A 20,829-nucleotide genomic window follows, 5' to 3' on the forward strand; every position below is an offset into this window, starting at 1 on the left:
GTTATTATACAGGTTGTACCAATGATAGTGAGATCTACTGTTAGGTAGAGAAAGCAGTACCTCCCACACACGGTGTGTTATTATACAGGTTGTACCAATGATAGTGAGATCTACTGTTAGGTAGAGAAAGCAGTACCTCCCACACACGGTGTGTTATTATACAGGTTGTACCAATGATAGTGAGATCTACTGTTAGGTAGATTATACAGGTTGTAAATGATAGTGAGATCTACTGTTAGGTAGAGAAAGCAGTACTCCCACACACGGTGTGTTATTATACAGGTTGTACCAATGATAGTGAGATCTACTGTTAGGTAGAGAAAGCAGTACCTCCCACACACAGTGTGTTATTATACAGGTTGTACCAATGATAGTGAGATCTACTGTTAGGTAGAGAAAGCAGTACCTCCCACACACAGTGTGTTATTATACAGGTTGTACCAATGATAGTGAGATCTACTGTTAGGTAGAGAAAGCAGTACCTCCCACACACAGTGTGTTATTATACAGGTTGTACCAATGATAGTGAGATCTACTGTTAGGTAGAGAAAGCAGTACCTCCCACACACGGTGTGTTATTATACAGGTTGTACCAATGATAGTGAGATCTACTGTTAGGTAGAGAAAGCAGTACCTCCCACACACAGTGTGTTATTATACAGGTTGTACCAATGATAGTGAGATCTACTGTTAGGTAGAGAAAGCAGTACCTCCCACACACGGTGTGTTATTATACAGGTTGTACCAATGATAGTGAGATCTACTGTTAGGTAGAGAAAGCAGTACCTCCCACACACGGTGTGTTATTATACAGGTTGTACCAATGATAGCGATATCTACTGTACTGTATGATAGAGTCATACAGTATGTCTGTTAGATACCAGGGATTATTAGGCAGTGATCACAGGCTGCTGTTCTCTCCATAATCTCTCATTACTGCTGAGGCTCCTTCAGGCTGCCAGCTGCGGTTCAGCCGGTTAATTCCAGAGTAATTGAGTCGTGTGCCACTCAGTCTTAAACCACAGATTTCAATTTACATTGTGTTCCATGTGGGCTTAAGTATTCTTCAACCTACTTTTTTTGTGGCATAGTGATATCTACAGACGTATTTCATTTGATGTTGCTTTCTTAAATGTCAAAAGAACGGTCTTTATATCTGTCAGTTTTGTTTGGGTAATACTAGTACTATAGTTGTGTGTGTGTGTGTGTGGTGTTGAGACAAATGTTTCTGAATAACTGAATATGAGGGGGTTCAGTGGGAGGCATCCAAGGTCAGCTCTGATTGGGCTCAGCAGCATTTGAGGATGTTCTGCCCGGGACCTGAAATAGCTTTGTCTCAGACAGTGGGCGACGAGGGAAGCATGAAGAGCATTAGGGAGAATTTGCAATTCAAGAATCCCTTTGTTCTGCGTTCTGTGGAGACGGACATGGGGCTTGAGGCAATGATTGACCCGCTGTGGGTCCACTGTGGGAGCTGTGCTACAGGAATTAAGCCTACAGCTGAGCTTCCTGAAGAAGGGATCCTGTGTGCAGCCACAGGTGGACCAACAGACACACCTAGGGTCCTATAAAATCTGCGATGCGGAGAACGCGGACAGAATCACGGAATCCAGACATTAAAATGGAATTCAATAATATTAAAACATTTATTGAACTTAACAGGAAATCAACGAAATGTATTGAACTTGTTAGAAAATTAATTAATTTGAACAAGATTATCATAAATCAAATCAAATTGTATTTGTCACTTGCGCCGAATACAACATGTGTTGACCTTACTGTGAAATGCTGACTTTACAAGCCCTTAACCAACAATGCAGAAAAATTTAGAAAAATTAAAGTAAAAAAAATATTGACTAAATAAACTAAATTCATAACAAAAGGAACACTATAAAATGACAATGACGAGGCTATAAACAGGGGGTACCGGTACAGAGTCCATGTGTGGGGGTACAGGTTAATCGAGGTAATTGAGGTAATATGTACATGTAGGTAATGGTGAAATGACTATCCATAAATAATAAACGTCAAGTAGCAGCGTAAATAAAAAATAAAAAGGGGGGTCAATTCAAGTAGTCCAGGTAGCCATTCAATTAACTGTTCAGTAGTCTTATGGCTTTGGGATAGAAGCTGTTATGGAGCCTTTTGGATCTAGAATTGTCGCTCCGGTACCGCTTGCCATGCGGTAGCAGAGAGAACAGTCTATGACTAGGGTGGCTGGAGTCTTGAAAACATTTGAGCACTTTTTGTGTAGGCATTAGCAATGATTGTCATGTATTGTCATGTTATGTCTTGTCCCTGTGCTTTCTCTTCTCTTCGTTTCCCCCTGCTGGTCGTATTAGGTTACTTTCTCTCTCTCTATCGTTCCGTTCCTGCTCCCAGCTGTTCCTCATTCTCCTAACGACCTCGTTTACTCTCTCACACCTGTCCCCTCTTTTGCCCTCTGATTAAGTCTCTATTTCTCTCTCTGTTTCTGCTTCTGTCCTTGTCGGATTCTTGTTTGCTTTGCCCTTGTCCCGTCCTGTCGTAATCTGCCTCTTCATCAGATGCTGCGTGTGAGCAGGTGTCTTTGTCCTCTACGGCCCGCGCCTACCCGGAGGGACCAGCAGTCTGTTGCCGCTAGCCCTGCTATTCTCCTCTACTACTAGAAGGGGGACTCTCCTGTAAAGATAGAGGATTTATGTTTTCCCTGTTTGGACATTAAAAGACTCTGTTTCTGTTAAATCGCTTTTGGGTCCTCACTCACCTGCATAACAATGATGGTAATACTGATCCATCTTCTGGAGATGGGAAGGCTTTCCCAAAAGCCTGTACCTACCTGGCAGAATGATATCATGATTATTTGCATCAATCCAGTGGCAATTTGTTTAACAAACTCTGCAATCACGTGTCCTCCAGAAACACCGCTAACCAAACAGTGTTGCTGTGCAATGAATAAAAGGGGATCTACACCCAAAAATGTAAATGTAATATATTTTTCCCAGACCTCAAAAGTGGTCTCCTGATGTGGTTTAAGCATTGGTGTGGACCTAAAACACAAAATGTTGTTGTTTTCTATCTAAAAAAATATATTTTGAGAGCAAAAACCTGAAAAAACAGAAGCCTGGAAAAAACAAACGGAGAAAACGGAATATGGGGAAAAAAACAAGTGGAATTTGGCAAAAAATAAAACTGATTATATAGGGTCCTACACACCTCAGTTGGCCAGTGAATATCACACTGTGTGTTTCATGTTTCCATGTAAGCGGGAATGGCAGTAAACAAACCAATAGCTTTTGGTACTGCAATTTGGGTATTCCTGTCACATCTCAAATCCTAACAAGCTGTCAGATTTGGATCTGAATTATCCCACTGCTGTTTTAGTTTTTCACTCTTATGCAAAATGTTCGGGTTATCCGGACAGCAAAAGGTTATTCATGCATTTAGGCAAGTTTTTACTTCAAAAGCACACTGTGTGGTTATAGTACATTCATCTTGAATTACATCAATGTAATGATTTTAAAACAACAGTCAGCTAATCTGTTTTCTCTGTCCATTGAAGACGCACTAATTCACCAATGTTTACAATACAGTTTTACATGGACTCCTTCATTGACCATGTGACTCTCCTTTCCCTCTCTAGAGTATAGTATCCAAGTATGGATCCCAATTCCGAGGAAACTCCCAACATGACGCCCTGGAGTTCCTGCTTTGGCTTCTGGACCGAGTTCACGAAGATGTCAACTTGTCCTCCTGCAGCAACAACAATAACAAGACCAAAGCCCCAGGGAAGGTAAGAGTGCCTTCTCCATCCACTGTCACACAGTCACATTGAACTGTACTGAACTCAAAGTGGAGGCTTGAGCTACAAGTCTCAACAGTGCCTTGCACTCCTCACTCACAAGAGCAAGAACGACTGTCTGTATTGCTATACAGAAAATTATCTTTTCATATGCTTACAGAACCTTGGTTTCACAACAGAACGTCAGTTTCTCCAGGCATTTGCAACAGCATCTTTAAGTTCTTTGCAGCTCTAAGTCTGTACAATTTAAATTGAACTCTCAATTATTGATGTACTTATCTACCCTTGGATCTATACTAAATGTGCTAACACATCATTTATCAGCTTTAATTGATGTACTCTGTGATTCAGAATAATTCTGAACAGATGTGAGAGGAAGAGCAGCATTGCATAGAAGTGACATATTTCCTTCTCTCCTGTGCTCTAAATGCATATGAATCAACAGATCATTCTGATAACCCTGTGTGAGGGATAAAGCTCCCTCTATACCTTGTATTGCCTTACCCCCTTCGGTGAAATTGTTCATGCACCTGTTTGGAAACAATTGCCTCTCTGACAAACTTATTTCCTGTGTTTGTGGGGAGGAACAGCTTAGAGCTGTTGTGATGGGTTTCCATAGTTCTGTCTGTCTGTGAACATGCCATGTGTGCTGCAGCCGTCTAGCTGATGCCACAAGTGAAACTGCTGCTTTCACAGGAGACCTGCAACTTTGTTCTATAATGTCTTCTGTGCAGCCTGAGGAGTAGAATCAAAGCTGGGTAATTTGCTGTTTGATAATTTCTCTGTGCATGGCTCCTCCTGAAGGTATGCCTGTGGGCACAGTGGAGCCTGACACCCCCTGGATAGGCCTTTGATCGGTTCCACTGTGCCCATTAGCAGGGAGTTTCATGCATTATTAAACACATAGTTCTGCTTTTGAAATACACCCCCTCTTTAGCAGTGCTATCAGGGTGATAACCAATGGAATGATTCATACCAAGTGCTAAATTCACGGTTGGTGAGTCATCACAAATAAATCTAAATGATGTCAGTGTCCCTTCTCCCACAGACCTTACTCCACTGATTTATTCTGTTGTATCATCGCTATTCTGGTGGAGGGGAATTTCACAGAACAATACATCACTGTATTTGGGATTCAACATGTCTTTATCAAATTGGTATGCGAACACACGGAAAACAATCTGTTAGACTTTTTTTTGCGTGTTAAGTAACAGAAGTGAGATGCATGGTTTGAGGGAGGGTAAATGGTGTTCCAGACCAGCACAGCTTACTTACATGATGATACTGGCCAGAATGAAGCCATTGGCTTGACTACTGCTTAGGCCTGCTGGCTCTTGTTTTAGATAAAACACAGCTTGGTCTTTGTTGCATCAATTGAATTTGACACTCTGCATACTTGAATTAATAGATCAAAGTAAGAGGCGGTCTCAAGCCGTGGTCTGTTGAAGTGAATCTCACTGACACTAACCATGTAGGGACCTATTGAACCAAAGGCTATGGTTAAGACTAGAAACTAGACTGTGTGTAGGCTAAGACAGAGGTTTTGAGATTCAGTTGCCAGTGTGAACTCAGCTTTGTGGTCTTGTATGTAAGATTCCTCAAAGTGTGATTTTCTAACTTCATCTATCTTCTAACAGGTTAGCAGGTTAGTGTGTTTGCATATGGGTGGGTGTGTTCTTGTGTTTATGGGTGTATGCATGTGTGTAGGCTAAGTGATGCTCAGTGAGTTGTGTGTGTGTGACAGTGAGTGTTTGTATGGGCCCCAGTTCATTGAGCCATTCAATTTGGTTGTTTGCTTTGAGCAATGAGCATTTGGTCCCCTCACACGCACTTTCCCCTTTCTCTCCATCTATCCTCCCCCCCCCCCTCTCTCTCTCCATATTTCTGTTGACACCCCCATCTTTGTTTATCTGGCCATATACAGTACTATGCAGTGTCTATCCAATACTTGAACAAAGCTCCAATCTGAGATGAGTTGCCCTTCAGTGCAGGGCCAGAGGGCACAGGAGGTGATCTGGACTGTGTCTCTGTCTCTCCGTATGAGGCCACAGAGGATATCAGAGGAGGCTGGGACTGGAGGACTGCTGATAAGGCCTGTCATTATAAGTCTGGAACACGTCAAGGAAAAAGTTGCCACACTTTGTTAACACCCAAGAGTCTGATGGTGTGAGGGACGAAAATCTGCTGTTTTTGACAGCTTGCCGCTCCACTTCATCATTGATTTTACACTTTTACTTTAGTTTAGGCAAGACAAACTAGTAATATCAATTTGGTTAGGCTATCTTCCCACACCACACCTCCAATGGTTCACCTTTCTGTGTGAAGGAGACCCATTTGAACTTTTGAACTTGTTATTGTGTTCTCTGTCTGAGGGCCTTCCTCCCTGCTATATGGCCCATTAAGCCACAGGAGTCACTAGTGCGTCATTAGATGAGACAAGGATATCCCTGCCGGCCAATCCCTCCCTAACCTGGACGACGCTGGGCCAATTGTGCCCCGCCCCATGGGCCTCCCAGTCGCGACCGGCTGCAACAGAGCCTGGGCACGAACCCAGAATCTCTGATGGCACAGCTAGCAATGCAGCGCCTTAGACCACTGCGCCACCCAGGAGGCCCTCTTTTGCCCATCTTAATCTTTTCTTTTTATTGGCCAGTCTGAAATATGGCTTTTTCTTTACAACTCTGCCTAGAAGGCCAGCATCCCGGAGTCGCCTCTTCACTGTTGACATTGAGACTGGTGTTTTGCGGGTACTATTTAATGAAGCTGCCAGTTGAGGACTTGTGAGGCATCTGTTTCTCAAACTAGACACTCTAATGTACTTGTCCTCTTGCTCAGTTGGGCCTCCCACTTCTCTTTCTATTCTGGTTAAAGCCAGATGGAACTGTTATGTGAAGGGAGTAGTACACAGCGTATGAGATCTTCAGTTTTTTGGCAATTTCTCGCATGGATTAGCCTTCATTTCTTAGACCAAGAATAGCCTGACGAGTTTCAGAAGAAAGTTCTTTGTTTCTGTCCATTTTGAGCCTGTAATCAAACCCACAAATGCTGATGCTCCAGATACTCAACTAGTCGAAAGGGCAGTTTTATTGCTTCTTTAATTAGCACAACAGTTTTCAGCTTTGCTAACATAATTGTAAAGGGGTTTTCTAATGATCAATTAGCCTTTTAAAATGATAAACTTGGATTAGCTAACACAACCTGCCATTGGAACACAAGAGTGATGGTTGCTGATAATTGGCATCTGTACGCCCATGTAGATATTCCATACAAAATCAGCCGTTTCCAGCTACAATAGTCATTTACAACATTAACAATGTCTACACTGTATTTCTGATTAATTTGATGTTATTTTAATGGACAAAAAATGTGCTTTTCTTTCAAAAACAAGGACATTTCTAAGTGACCCCAAACTTTTGAATGGTAGTGTATATACAGACGTACTCAGATTTGTTGGTACCCTTACAGCTCATTGAAATAATGCTTCATTCCTCCTGAAAAGTGCTGAAATTAAAAGCTATTTTATCATGTACACTTGCATGCCTTTGGTATGTCATAGAATAAAGCAAAGAAGCTGTGAAAAGAGATGAATTATTGCTTAATCTACAAAGATATTCTAAAATGGCCTGGACACATTTGTTGGTACCCCTTAGAAAATATAATAAATAATTGGATTATAGTGATATTTCAAACTAATTAGCTTCTTTAATTAGTATCACACGTCTCCAATCTTGTAATCAGTCATTCAGCCAATTTAAAGTAGAGAAAAGTAGCTTGTTTAAATGGAGAAAGTAGTCACTGTGCTGTTTGGTATCATTGTGTGCATCACACTGAACATTGACCAGAGAAAGCAAAGGAGAGATTTGTCTGAGGAGATCAGGAAGAAAATTATAGACAAGCATAGTAAAGGTAAATGCTACAAGACCAACTCCAAGCAGCTTGATGTTCCTGTGACAACAGTTACACATATTATTAAGAAGTTTAAGGTCCATTGAACTGGAGCCAACCTCCCTGGTCGTGGCCACAAGAGGAAAATTGACCCTTGAATCTTGAATCTTGAATCTGTGCAGGGCACAATGAAATCTCAAGACTATCACAGCATTCTGGAGCGAAACGTACTTCCCAGTGTAAGAAAGCTCTGTCTCAGTCGCGGGTCATGGGTCCTCCAACAGGATAATGACCCAAAGCAAACAGCTAAAAGCACCCAAGAATGGATAAGAACAAAGCATTGGACTATTTTGAAGTGGCCTTCTATGAGTCCTGATCTGAATCCTGTCGAACATCTATGGAAAGAGCTGAAACTTGCAGTCTGGAGAAGGCCCCCATCAAACCTGAGACAGCTGGAGCAGTTTGATCAGGAAGAGTGGGCCAAACTACCTGTTAACAGGTGCAGAAGTCTCATTGAGAGCTACAGAAAACGTTTGATTGCAGTGATTGCCTCTAAAGGTTGTGCAACAAAATATTTGGTTAAGGGTCCCATCATTTTTGTCCATGACATTTTCATTTGTTTTATTATTTACAATATTATGTTGAATATAAAATAAAAAGCAAAGTCTGATTTCTATTAAGTATGGAATGAACAGTGGTGGATGCCAATTACTTTGGCCAGTTTCAAGTTATTTCAGAGAAAATTGTACATTCTTCGTTTTTTGTGGAGTGGTACCAACAAATTTGAGCACGTCTGTATATATATATATTTTTTTATTATTACATTTCAAATGACAATACAAGAACAAAGAAACATAGGACATCACTACACGTGTATTTTCTCTGAAGAAACACAAAATAACATTGAAAGTTTTAAAAAATACAATCACGAATTGACTTTCAAAAGTTAAAGTACCTCAAATAAAATATAGGCCAGGGTTTACAGTTGTACAAACCTGTGACAGAGTTGTGATAATGCAGTGTTTTTTTGTTATTGACTAATTCTAGAGATTTTATTAAGTATTGGATTTCTTGTAAATAATATGTTGCATTTGGAGACATATTTCAAATATTTGTTTTCGTTACCAGAGAGAATGAAGAAATGAACGACTAATTCAGTAGTTTTGTTCTCATTTGAATAAGAACATATTTCATCTTTCATTGTAAATACATGGGTTTTGTTGAGTAAAGACAACTCCTTCCAGAGGCTCATTGCTTGTCTCTATGTTGGCTTTATACTGACAGGAATAGGAATCATGCTTCATATTGACCTCAATTAGATCTGTGGAAGTCATTATTAACCTGCCCTGGAAATCACATTAGCATGTCCTCATTAATGCCAAAGCTATTAATAATGACAGTCAACTGAGTCATTTAGCCTGAAATACATGACTGACTAATCGATGGACAGACATCACCTCTCATGCAGCTGCATCTCAATTTGTACTAAGCTAATGCTACATGTTCTCTAATGATATGGGGTATGCCAACAAAGGTATACGACTGTCGACTAACATATAGTGGGAGTTCAGCAGGTGTCAGGGTTGTGCTTGTAGTGAGGCTCTTCTCTCTCCTGACTGAATGAAGTATTCTTCTTGAAAACGTTTTTTGAGGTAGAAAAAGCCCTCCTACAATCTTGTAATTATTTTTTCAAAAGAATACTGTCTATCAGAATAAACTCTATATCAATAAATGACATGTACACCACACACACACACACACACACACACACACACACACACACACACACACACACACACACACACACACACACACACGCACACACACACACACATGCACACACACACACTGTATATAGACTTTCTTTATTTTCTTTCTATTGTGTTATTGACTATACGCTTGTTTATTCCATGTGTAACTCTGTGTTGTTGTTTGTGTCGCACTGCTTTGCTTTATCTTGGCCAGGTCACAGTTGTAAATGAGAACTTGTTCTCAATTAGCTTACCTGGTTAAATAAAGGTGAATTCATTTTTTTATACACACAGACTAGCACTGTGTGTTCTCTGTCCAGAGCAGAACATCTCGTATGACAGTCATCTCTTATGTTTAGCCAGACCCTCTCCCAGCCACCTATGAATGGACTGAGCACCGGTGTTGTCATGGATTTCATTTTTTTTTATCAGTATGGAAACATGCGGCCTGATAGACTGTAGCCAAGGAAATAATCCCATGGCTCATACAGTACACTACCTACTAACGGGATTCATCCTGCTATTCTCACTGTGCCCCCCTCCCTCCTCCCCTGGCTCAAAGTCTGCTACTTACCATACTCACTCTTCCCTTTATTGGTCTTTTTAGAGCCCTCAAAGAATTTACAGTAGTATCAGCTAGCCACCCACAAAGGAGCTCTCCTCAGGGGAGAAGGCTTTTATTGGCTCTTTCAGGTGACAGACTCCATGAAGAGAGGTCTTCTTATTTTAGCACTGCTCAGACATCTATCACATCTAACTGTGTGTATCCTTCTCACATCACAAATAGTCAAACCCTTGTTGACGTCTGGGAGAAGGGTCTTGAAAGAGGGAGTTCAGAGGAGTTTACGGGTTTGTTGTGTTGTGTTTGTTGCTGTGCTGTGGCAGGCTGCAGCTCTGCCACCCTACTGGAGCTATTGCCGTGCCAGTGGAGTAAGCCTGGGTCACAGGGAGGATGGAGGGAGTGAGGCAACTGGTTTATAAGTCCTCTCATGTCACCACCGAGCCCAGGGAGGGAGCTCTGCTAACCCAGGGGCTGAATTAATTGTTTTTCAGCACGCGTTCAGTTACCATAAGCAGCACAGGAGACCCAGATGAACAGTGGGAGTTCCCCCACCCCTGAGCTTCCAAGCTCAAGTCAGTGGTTCCCAAACTTTCATTCTGGCCCCCCTTACGTCATTGGGGAACATGTCTCGCCTTCCCTCTATGGGCACAAGTACTGTCCATGACACAAACTTTTCACCCCCCCTCTTATTGGCCAAAAGACCATTTTGCAGTTTAAAAGCTCATTTCCTGTATTTCTACATGTTTTGCCATGTCTTATGTGTGTTCATGTTATATCTGAGTGACTCAAACATTACAACAAAATCAACAGGCTAACAACCTAGCTAAAAAAACATTCGCTGACATGGGCTGGTTGATCTGGACATGTCTGACAAGTTATAAATAGCTCTCTAAGGTCTGCAATGACTGACATGGCAAGAGGAACTGCTGATGCACTATGCACTACACACAATTTCGAAATGGCACCTTATGCATTCTACTGTTACTATTATCAAGAGTAAGTTGTAAGCTCGACTGAGTTCCTTAAAAAGAATACACACACACGCAGGCACACACACACACAAATACACACGCACTGTGGTCACACCATGGAACTGGCATTCAGTTTGTTGACCGTTTATCACTTAGGAAACAGTGCTGGTGTGAAGCTCTCTCTCTGTATCATGAATGCGGCCCTTTGTAAGCCGGTGGAAGAAAGAGACGCTTGTTGAGCACTGCTAGTGAAGCGAGGGAGAGGTGAGACAGGGTTGTGTTGGGCTCTGTACAACAGTGTGGCTGTGGGTGGGGAAGCCTTAACGGGTAGTGACAGACTGACAGATAAGCAAACCTCAGCAATGTTGCAGAGTCAGTATAGTCAAGCAACTGTTGCCATGTTTGATGATATTTCAATTATTTGTATCTGATTTACAAATGTGTTTACTTATCCAGAACAAGGAGCAGTTTGGGTACAGTAAGGACTTTTGCTCTCAGTGAACCCTCAGCCCTCCTACAGCGTTGGAACATGAATAAGGGACTGTGAATGTAATGCAGTTAGTGCTGTCACAGCAAACACTCTGGGCTGGTCCGAGCCATTCACTTTAGGGAATGGGATATTCACCAGAGGGCCTTGGGAATCTACTGTATCTGTGCCCACAGAGAAGCAGAGGGGAGGTGTGTGAGTAGAGAGAAGAGGAACAGTGTTCAGGGTTCAATCTGGGGTCAAAGAGGATTATGATCAGTGGTACTCATGATGCAAGCCAGGAAAAGAGAGCACTGAAGGCGAGCTACCAGAGACACCCAACAACAGAGGACATTCCCATGCAGGGTCAAATGACTCATGTCCTGCACTGGTTCCTCAGCCATGCTGAGCACAATCATCACAACGATCAGTATCAAGGTCACCAAGGTCAGAAACACTATCCTCAGAACCTTTTAAGGCATCCTCCTCTCTTCTCTTCACTGTCTGTTCATAAAGATCTGCTGTGATTTACAGAGAGTGCACTAACTAAGCCAACCACCAATACCTGACTACAACAACATCACTTACAGTAGCACCGACCGTCACAACGTGCCTGTGTGGTTGCTGTTTTCCAGTCAGAGAGGGCAGGGTGCAGGCCTATTGTGCCTGTGTGGATGCTGTTTTCCAGTCAGAGAGGGCAGGGTGCAGGCCTATTGTGCCTGTGTGGTTGCTGTTTTCCAGTCAGAGGGGGCAGGGTGCAGGCCTATTGTGCCTGTGTGGTTGCTGTTTTCCAGTCAGAGAGGGCAGGGTGCAGGCCTATTGTGCCTGTGTGGTTGCTGTTTTCCAGTCAGAGAGGGCAGAGTGCAGGCCTATTGTGCCTGTGTGGTTGCTGTTTTCCAGTCAGAGAGGGCAGGGTGCAGGCCTATTGTGCCTGTGTGGTTGCTGTTTTCCAGTCAGAGAGGGCAGGGTGCAGGCCTATTGTGCCTGTGTGGTTGCTGTTTTCCAGTCAGAGAGGGCAGGGTGCAGGCCTATTGTGCCTGTGTGGTTGCTGTTTTCCAGTCAGAGAGGGCAGGGTGCAGGCCTATTGTGCCTGTGTGGATGCTGTTTTCCAGTCAGAGAGGGCAGGGTGCAGGCCTATTGTGCCTGTGTGGTTGCTGTTTTCCAGTCAGAGAGGGCAGGGTGCAGGCCTATTGTGCCTGTGTGGTTGCTGTTTTCCAGTCAGAGAGGGCAGGGTGCAGGCCTATTGTGCCTGTGTAGTTGCTGTTTTCCAGTCAGAGAGGGCAGGGTGCAGGCCTATTGTGCCTGTGAGTGTTTCCTCTCCCCAACTTTGATTTTGTCTGCTCTGTAGAACAGAATGGCTTCCTGTGACTCGGAGTCACCCAGCTGGAAAAGCAGCTTGGAGGAAAGGGTCCCAATGTGACCGCTCTGTGTTTGTGTACTCCTTTGACCTCTAACCCAGATTAGTGTTGATTGGCCGATACATACTGGGCTCATGTTCTGTATCGGCTTCCCCACAGAGCAAGACAAAGTGTGTGTGTGTGTGTGTGTGTGTGTGTGTGTGTGTGTGTGTGTGTGTGTGTGTGTGTGAGAGATTTGTGTGTGTGAGATTTTGTGTGTGTGAGATTGTGCGCATGTGTGTGTGAATTATTGTCGACTTCTCATGGAGGTTTAATTTGAGAGCGTCCCTCCCTTTGCCAGGAGCACTGTTCTTGAAAAATGACCTTTTTTAATTTATCTGCAGTCTGCCGGGGTTGCTTTCACTGGCACAGACACAATTAAGCTGCCTCAGACACCCCAATGTATCACTCAAGGTTTAAGGAGCGGTTAAGGACATTTCTATATACTGCACTGCACTGTCGCTGAGCCACCACCTCTGTTTGGAATGCCTTCTCCAAGTCTACCTGTAAAAGGGCTCATAATTATACAGGCTAGTTGGCAGCAGATTTTCATGACCATTTGACTTCATTTCACTTTATTTGGATGTCTTTGATAAGTTCTTTTGAATGGGGTAACATGTTTTGTAAACCATTTATAACACCTTATACACTCGCTGTAAACATTCTTGATAGACATACTGTACATGTTTCTGTAAGTATATTACAAAGGCATCACACAGAGGTGGTCTATATAAATAGTTACTAGCCTTTCTTGACTTTTGCTCCTGTCATCACATCCCCATCTGTGGGTGTCTCCTGCCTGTCACCAGTGTGTCAGCAGCACAGTAATAAACCCCATCAGCTCAGGAGACCCACATCCCTGTCTTTATATGAATTCATTTCCTCCTCTGCCTCCGGTGATGCCTCCTAAAAACCAATCGGCTTATGAGACACTAATGATTCATTTCACAAAGTCATAATCATCCACCCAAAAATGTGTTAGGAGCATTTTTCTTGAGTAGTAGCTCCAAGTATTTTCTTGGCTCGCAAAGGTACTTCCAAAAAGTGCTGTGTTTCCTCCCTCTTTTTGTTCCAGACTTGATGTTATTTCCATATAAAACAAGCAGTGAAGCGGCAGGGCAGATCCACTCAGCATTAGTGGAGGATGATTCTCTCCACTGGGCTGTAATGTTTTACTGTCATTATACTTTTTACTGTGGAGGTCCAGCGAGTCTGCTCTACAGAATGATATCTAATGTAGGTTACCAATGTAGCATTGTGGAGATGACCTCATACACTATGTGAGAGAATGTTACAGGATGCCAATAATTGTGCTCCACCAGTGGGTTTTACCATGGTTGAAAATCTGTCAAATGCTCTCAGAGTAGCCTACTAGGTATGACTGACATGAGGTCAGAGAGACTGAGTCACATCATCATCCCCTGCTGACCTCTAGCTACTGCCTGGCTATTATTTCCACTAAAAGGAAAGGAAGTGGACCTCAGTGCAGACCTGCAGGTAGCTGTCTGGAAATCCCTCTCCAATGAGGAAAGTTGGCATGCTAGCAAGGATTTTGGGAAGGAGTTGGTTGGCTAGGGCTGGTTGGCTAGGGTTGGTTGGCTAGGGTTGGTTGGCTAGGGCTGGTTGGCTAGGGTTGGTTGGCTAGGGCTGGTTGGCTAGGGTTGGTTGGCTAGGGTTGGTTGGCTAGGGTTGGTTGGCTAGGGCTGGTTGGCTAGGGTTGGTTGGCTAGGGTCGGTTGGCTAGGGTCGGTTGGCTATGATCGGTTGGCTAGGGTTGGTTGGCTAGGGTCGGTTGGCTAGGGTCGGTTGGCTAGGGTCGGTTGGCTAGGGTCGGTTGAGTTGATGCATTATAACTAATCATGTGTTATATCGTCATTCACCTCAAACCACTGCGCCTGAACCCACTCTGCTGATATCTCATATACTGTTGTAGAATCATTGTCAGAGGTCTCGCTACCACTTTAGCTACCCTCCTGTCACTAGCTGTATTCTCCAACTGAAGAACTATACAGAGAAGTGTCCGTGCATTGAGGGCTTCTACACTCCTTCTACACTCCTTCTACACTCCTCTCCTCTTATATCATTACCCGCTCCAGGACTATGTCCCTCTGTCTCTCAAACCGCTAATCATTTTATCCTTTCCTTCTTTCTTATGTAAAATAACTAAATTCCCTTTCACAGAGTCCTCTGCTGCCTTTTCTTCTCAGTTATGAGACTGTCTCATTCTCAATCCCCTTCTGTGAATTTCTGACCTCCAGACTTTGGGATTTAATTACTAGCCCACCCATCTGACTGGCTCAGTGAAACGGACAAACAAATGGTGTGCCTGGAGCATACAGCTAGAGCAGATTATGATCTGTTGTGCCAACAGCCTGCCTGTATGAAGAGCCATAGACCCTTAATGCTGATTCACTTATATCAAGGATGTCTACATCCTTGGTTATAGCTTCATGGAAGTGCTTGAATGTGAGATCTCCATTTTACATTATTATATGTCAGCCTTTGCTGAACATTGAGTTCACATACTTTTCCATTGATATTGCGTGCGTACATTTAGTAATATAAGTTGAGACTTTTGTTCAACTTAAAAAAGAACAACAATAACAATTGCAAAAAAGCTAAATGTATGACTACATAGAAGATTATAGATTTAGTACGTTGTATGTAGCCAGGTTCCGCACTTCTTTATTAAATAAATATTTTCCCCCCAATTTCTTGTTATCCAACTGGTAGTTACGATCTTCTCTCATTGTTGCAACTCCCCTACGGTCTCGGGAGAGGTGAATGTCGAGAGCCATGCATCCCCCGAAACACGACCCTGCCAGAAAACACTGCTTCTTGACACACTGCTCGCTTAAACCGGAAGCCAGCCGCACCAATGTGTCAGAGGAAACACTGTACAACTGACGACTGAAGTCAGCTTGTAGGTGCACGGCCTACCACAAGGAGTTGCTAGAGCACGATGAGACAAGGAAATTCCGTCCGGACAAACTCTCCCCTAACCCGGACGATGCTGGTCCAATTGTGCGCAGCCCCAGGCTGTGACATAGCCTGGGATCAAACCTGAAGCTGTAGTGGTGCCTTTATAGACCGCTGCGCCACTCGGGGGGCCCAGGATCCGCACTTCTGAGAATGACATATCAAAAGATTCAAGGCAAACAATTTAACTTAACTGTCAATAGCACGTGCTTTCAGGGTACTGTAATAATTCTATCTGGATTGTGGTGTACATTTTTTAAACTATAGTAAATACTACAATATTTAATTTGCATATAATTTACATATACCCTACCCATTCCCCTCCCCATATCCCAATTTGTGCCACCCATATGTGAGAAACCAACATGCAAGTATATATCATATATTGTGTTCCTTACAGGTTATAAGAAGGAGCCGAAGCTCTGAACTCTATTCAGACCCTAGTCCTTACTACCTATAGGTTATGGAAAATGTTTTCTTTTAGTACATCTCCAATAGGTTTCCTCAAGGAGAAAGCCTCCACTTCTATGTATCGAAGATAATAAAACAAAACACTATAGTACATACTACAGTATATTACAGTCCCCAGAAACACTATAGTAAATACTACAGTATACTACAATCTGCAAAAACACTACATTAATTACTATATATTCTTTTATTACAGTATTTACATTATAGTTAACTGTAAATACTACAGTATACTACAGTGTTCACTGTAGTGTTTTTGCAGATTTAGTGAATACTACAGTAAAGTCAGCAAAAACACTGAAGTGAATACTTAAGCAATAAGGCCCGAGGGGGTGTGGTATATGGTCAATATAACACGGCTAAGGGCTGTTTTTATGCACGACACAAAGCGGAGTGCCTGGATACAGCCCTTAGACGTGGTATATTGACCATATACCACAACCCCCCGAGCCTTATTGCTATTATAAACTGTTTACCAAAGTAATTAGAGCAGTGAAAAGACATGTTTTGTCATACCCGTGGTATACGGTCTGATAAACCACGGCTGTCAGCCAATCAGTATTCAGGGCTCGAACCACCCAGTTTATAATGTTGTTCCATAGTATACTATAGTATTTTCTTCATGTGGGCAGCTGTCGTCAGAAACAAACCAGAAATCATGGTACACTATATATACAAAAGTATGTGGACACCCCTTCAAATTTGTGGATTTGGCTATTGCAGACACACCTGTTGCTGACAGGTATATAAAATTGAGCACATATCCATGCAAGCAATCTCCATTGACAAACATTGGCAGTAGAATGGTCTTACTGAAGAGCTCAGTGACCCACAACGCAGCACCTTAATAGGATGCCACCTTTCCAACAAGTCAGTTCGTAAAAGTCCTGCCCTGCTAGAGTTGCCCCGGTCAACTGTAAGTGCTGTTATTGTGAAGTGGAAGCATCTAGAAGCAACAATGGCTCAGCCGCAAAGTGGTAGGCCACACAAGCTCACAGAACGGGACCGCCGAGTGCTGAAGAGCGTAAAATCGTCTATCGAGTTCCAAACTCCCTCTGTAAGCAACATCAGCACACAAACTGTTAGTTGGGAGCTTAATGAAATGGATTTCCATGACCAAGCAGCCGCACACAAGCCTAACCCGCGTGTATGCCATCGTGTGCAAATTGATTTTGTTTCCCCCACACCAAACGTGATCACGACACGCAGGTTAAAATTTCAAAACAAACTCTGAACCAATTATATTAATTTGGGGACAGGTCAAAAAGCATTAAACATTTAAGGCAATTTAGCTAGCTTGCTGTTGCTATCTAATATGTCCTGGGATATAGTTGTTATTTTCCCTGAAATGCACAAGGTCCTCTACTCCCACAATTAATCTACACATAAAACGGTCAACCGAATCGTTTCTAGTCATCTCTCCTCCTTCCAGGCCTTTTCTCCTTTGGACTTATATGGCGATTGGCAACTAACTTTCATAACGTGTATTATCACCACCGAACTCCGTTCGTCTTTCAGTCCCCCACGTGGGTATAACCAATGAGGAGATGGGAAAGGCAGGACTTCCAGCGCGATCAGCGTCACAAATAGAATTTACTATTTTAGCCCCTGGCAATGCAGACGCTCGTTGGCGCACACGAGCATTGTGGGTGCAATAATTGAATAACATGTATGTTTAAATTTATTTTGCAGCGCTCGCGCAAGTGATGCGAGAGGTGTAGTCAGCATGTAAGATCACCATGCGCAATGTCAAGCATCGGCTGGAGTGGTGTAAAGCTCACCACAATTGGACTCTGGAACACTGGAAATGCATTCCCTGGAGTGATGAATCACGCTTCACCATCTGGCAGTCCTGACGGACAAATCTGGGTTTGGCGGATGCGAGGAGAACACTACAGTACCTGCCTGAATGCATAGTGCCAACTGTAAAGTTTGGGGGAGGAGGAATAGTAGTCTGGGGCTGTTTTTCATGGTTCGGGCAAGGTGCCTTAGTTACTGTGAAGGGAAATCTTAACGCTACAGCATACAATGACATTCTAGATGATTCAGTGCTTCCAACTTTGTGGCAACAGTTTGGGGAAGGCCCTTTCCTGTTTCAGCATGACAATGCCCTCATGCACAAAGCGAGGTACATACAGAAATGGTTTGTCAAGATTGGTATGGAAGAGTTTGACTGGCCTGCATAGCGCCCTGACCTCAACTCCATCGAACACCTTTGGGGTGAATTGGAACGCCGACTGTGAGCCAGGCCTAATAGCCCAACATCAGTGCCCGACCTCACTAAAGCTCTTGTGGCTGAATGGAAGCAAGTCCCCCCAGCAATGTTCCAACATCTAGTGGAAAACCTTTCCAGAAGAGTGGAGGTTGTTGTAGCAGCAAAGGAAGGACCAACTCCATATTAATGTCCATGATTTTGGAATGAGATGTTCGATGAGCAGGTGTCCACATACTTTTAGTCATGTTGTGTATAACCAGTCTTGAGATCCCAGGGGTCATTGTAGCTGATACCCTTTGTGAACTCACAGAAGGATATCAAGGCCAGAATTCTGCCTCTGGACAGGTCTGCTTTCTAACATATTCCCACTAACCAGACCTGACCAGACACACACATCATCTAGCAGGCCACTACCACCTACTACATACTGAGGTCAGCCTCGCCCTGTTCAGCAGAGCATTCCCACTTAGCATGTCCATAACGATGCTCCCACAAAGAGTGATTCCCTATGAGTTGGGGCTCTGACAGTAGTGCTGCTACACCTGTCCACCTTGACTAAAGAATAGGCTATTTTTAGAGAGGGACATGGTAGGAGGTTTCTCAGAGGGAGACGTCCGTTATTCATTAACGCTGTGCATGACAGCGCTGTGTAGTGCACTCTCTCGCTTTCACTGTCTGTGTGTTCAGCTCTACTGTTGCAGCCCCTGTTCTCAATCATTCTCCCCTAGTGCTCTGCTCCTTCCAGAAGCACATGTCCATCTCTGTGTTTTCATGCTTCAATTATTCACGGCAGGCCCATTACTGGGAAACCTGGTTCCCCTTTACGCTCCATCCCTGAAAACCCATCAGGACGAGGCAGGTGATCCGCGCAGGATATTTGCCGGAATTCCTCTGCGGTGGAGTGAAAGTGCCCAAGTTCCTGAACACTGGTATGAATCACTATGGGTGACATTTGGGTTAATTATTTAAGACCTCACTAGAGGACAGACCATTCTGTTAATGTGTGTGATTTCAGGCTCTCAGTCAGCACCACAATGAAATAAAGTCCCGTTATCAGTCTTAGTCTTGTCATTACACTCTATGGAGAGTTGACTCTGGGTAAATCTTTCAGAAGTGAATCACTGTGGTTCTCAGTGCTACCAGTGCCAAATCCATTTTTAATGGCATCTCAACTGGAGAATTGTGTTTACTGTGTGAAGTGAATGGCCTCAAGCGTGGTGGAGTGTCGTAAGAGCAGGGAGTTTGTTTGCACTGTAGTGCTTATTATCTCGATCTTATCCTTCAATTTTACACTTACCAATGTCTGGACATGGACTTAAATCGCTGTCAAAACTGTCTGGTATGCTCTGGTGGTTACAGAAAATGACCCCTTTGAGCCACCGTCGCTAGCTGATAACAATGCTGCAGTATTTTTCTCTGGTCAGTCAGCTCATGAATAACAATAGATTAACTCTGTCCCCCTCGTTGACAGTGCTGCGCTAGCAACTAGGCTCTAGTCCTTCCACTCAGTTGCATCTTTGTCGTTTATCTAAATTCTAGAAATCATTTTTAATCAATTTTAGAAATCAATCAGTTTTAATGTTCTTCTTACTCCCGGGGTATCGGCACACGCCTCTCCTGGCATTGAGGCTTTTGGATTAAGCAAGGTTGACAATTTGACAATTTACCATATCTCGGGTATTAGCGGTCGTACGTTACTATACTACTACATGACGAGTTCTGTTTTGTTCATTAAATTGACAGTGGCTCTCTTTTCAGACTTCGTGTTCTCTTTTCAGACTTCGTCAATGTCCTCTGTGCCCAGTCATGTGCCCCTTCACAATAATCATTCACTTTGTAAAGTGTGGTATTATACTGTAAATATATATAGCAGAGTACTTTTTTTAGAAGGGACTTTCACTAGAACTGTTTGAAAGGACAACTTTCATTGTACATTACATTGTAATCAGCCAATCAAATGATCATGTGATCTGACAACGTATCCCTGTGACATCTGTGCCCAGTGGGTAGTTGCTTTTAATGGCAATATTTGCTGACAAAATTAAATTCAGCTTATTTTACTCAATTTAGAAGCTAAAGTGCTTGAGGTTGTTGTGATGCCTCTCACCACCCCTATCAAGCAGTAAGTTGAACAAATGAAACATCTGTTAGTTTGTTTACACAGTATTGCTGTTAATAAGAAAACCAGGGCAAAGTCAAATAAACATGATTAAGTTGCCTGCGGCAAGCAAGCAATCCAAGCCTTTGCTGATGAAGCTATTTATACAGGTTTAGTAATAAATCATTATTTGTCCACTCTGCTTCTAATGAAATGTTCCCTCATCAGTTGGCCTTTCCTCTCCATTACAGGGC

The 20,829-nt window shown here is 43.1% G+C and overlaps 1 protein-coding gene across 1 annotated transcript in view; it reads left to right on the forward strand.

The window, feature by feature from the left end:
• LOC115104283 (ubiquitin carboxyl-terminal hydrolase 43-like) overlaps positions 1-20,829 on the forward strand; it is a 98,506-nt gene that overhangs the window by 13,792 nt on the left and 63,885 nt on the right. The window contains exon 2 of the mRNA XM_029625648.2: positions 3,623-3,772. Coding sequence (XP_029481508.2) covers positions 3,623-3,772 — 150 coding nt within the window. The remainder of the gene's footprint in view (positions 1-3,622; positions 3,773-20,829) is intronic.

The sequence above is a fragment of the Oncorhynchus nerka genome, linkage group LG21, assembly GCF_034236695.1.
Source record: "Oncorhynchus nerka isolate Pitt River linkage group LG21, Oner_Uvic_2.0, whole genome shotgun sequence".
Lineage (NCBI taxonomy): Eukaryota > Metazoa > Chordata > Actinopteri > Salmoniformes > Salmonidae > Oncorhynchus > Oncorhynchus nerka.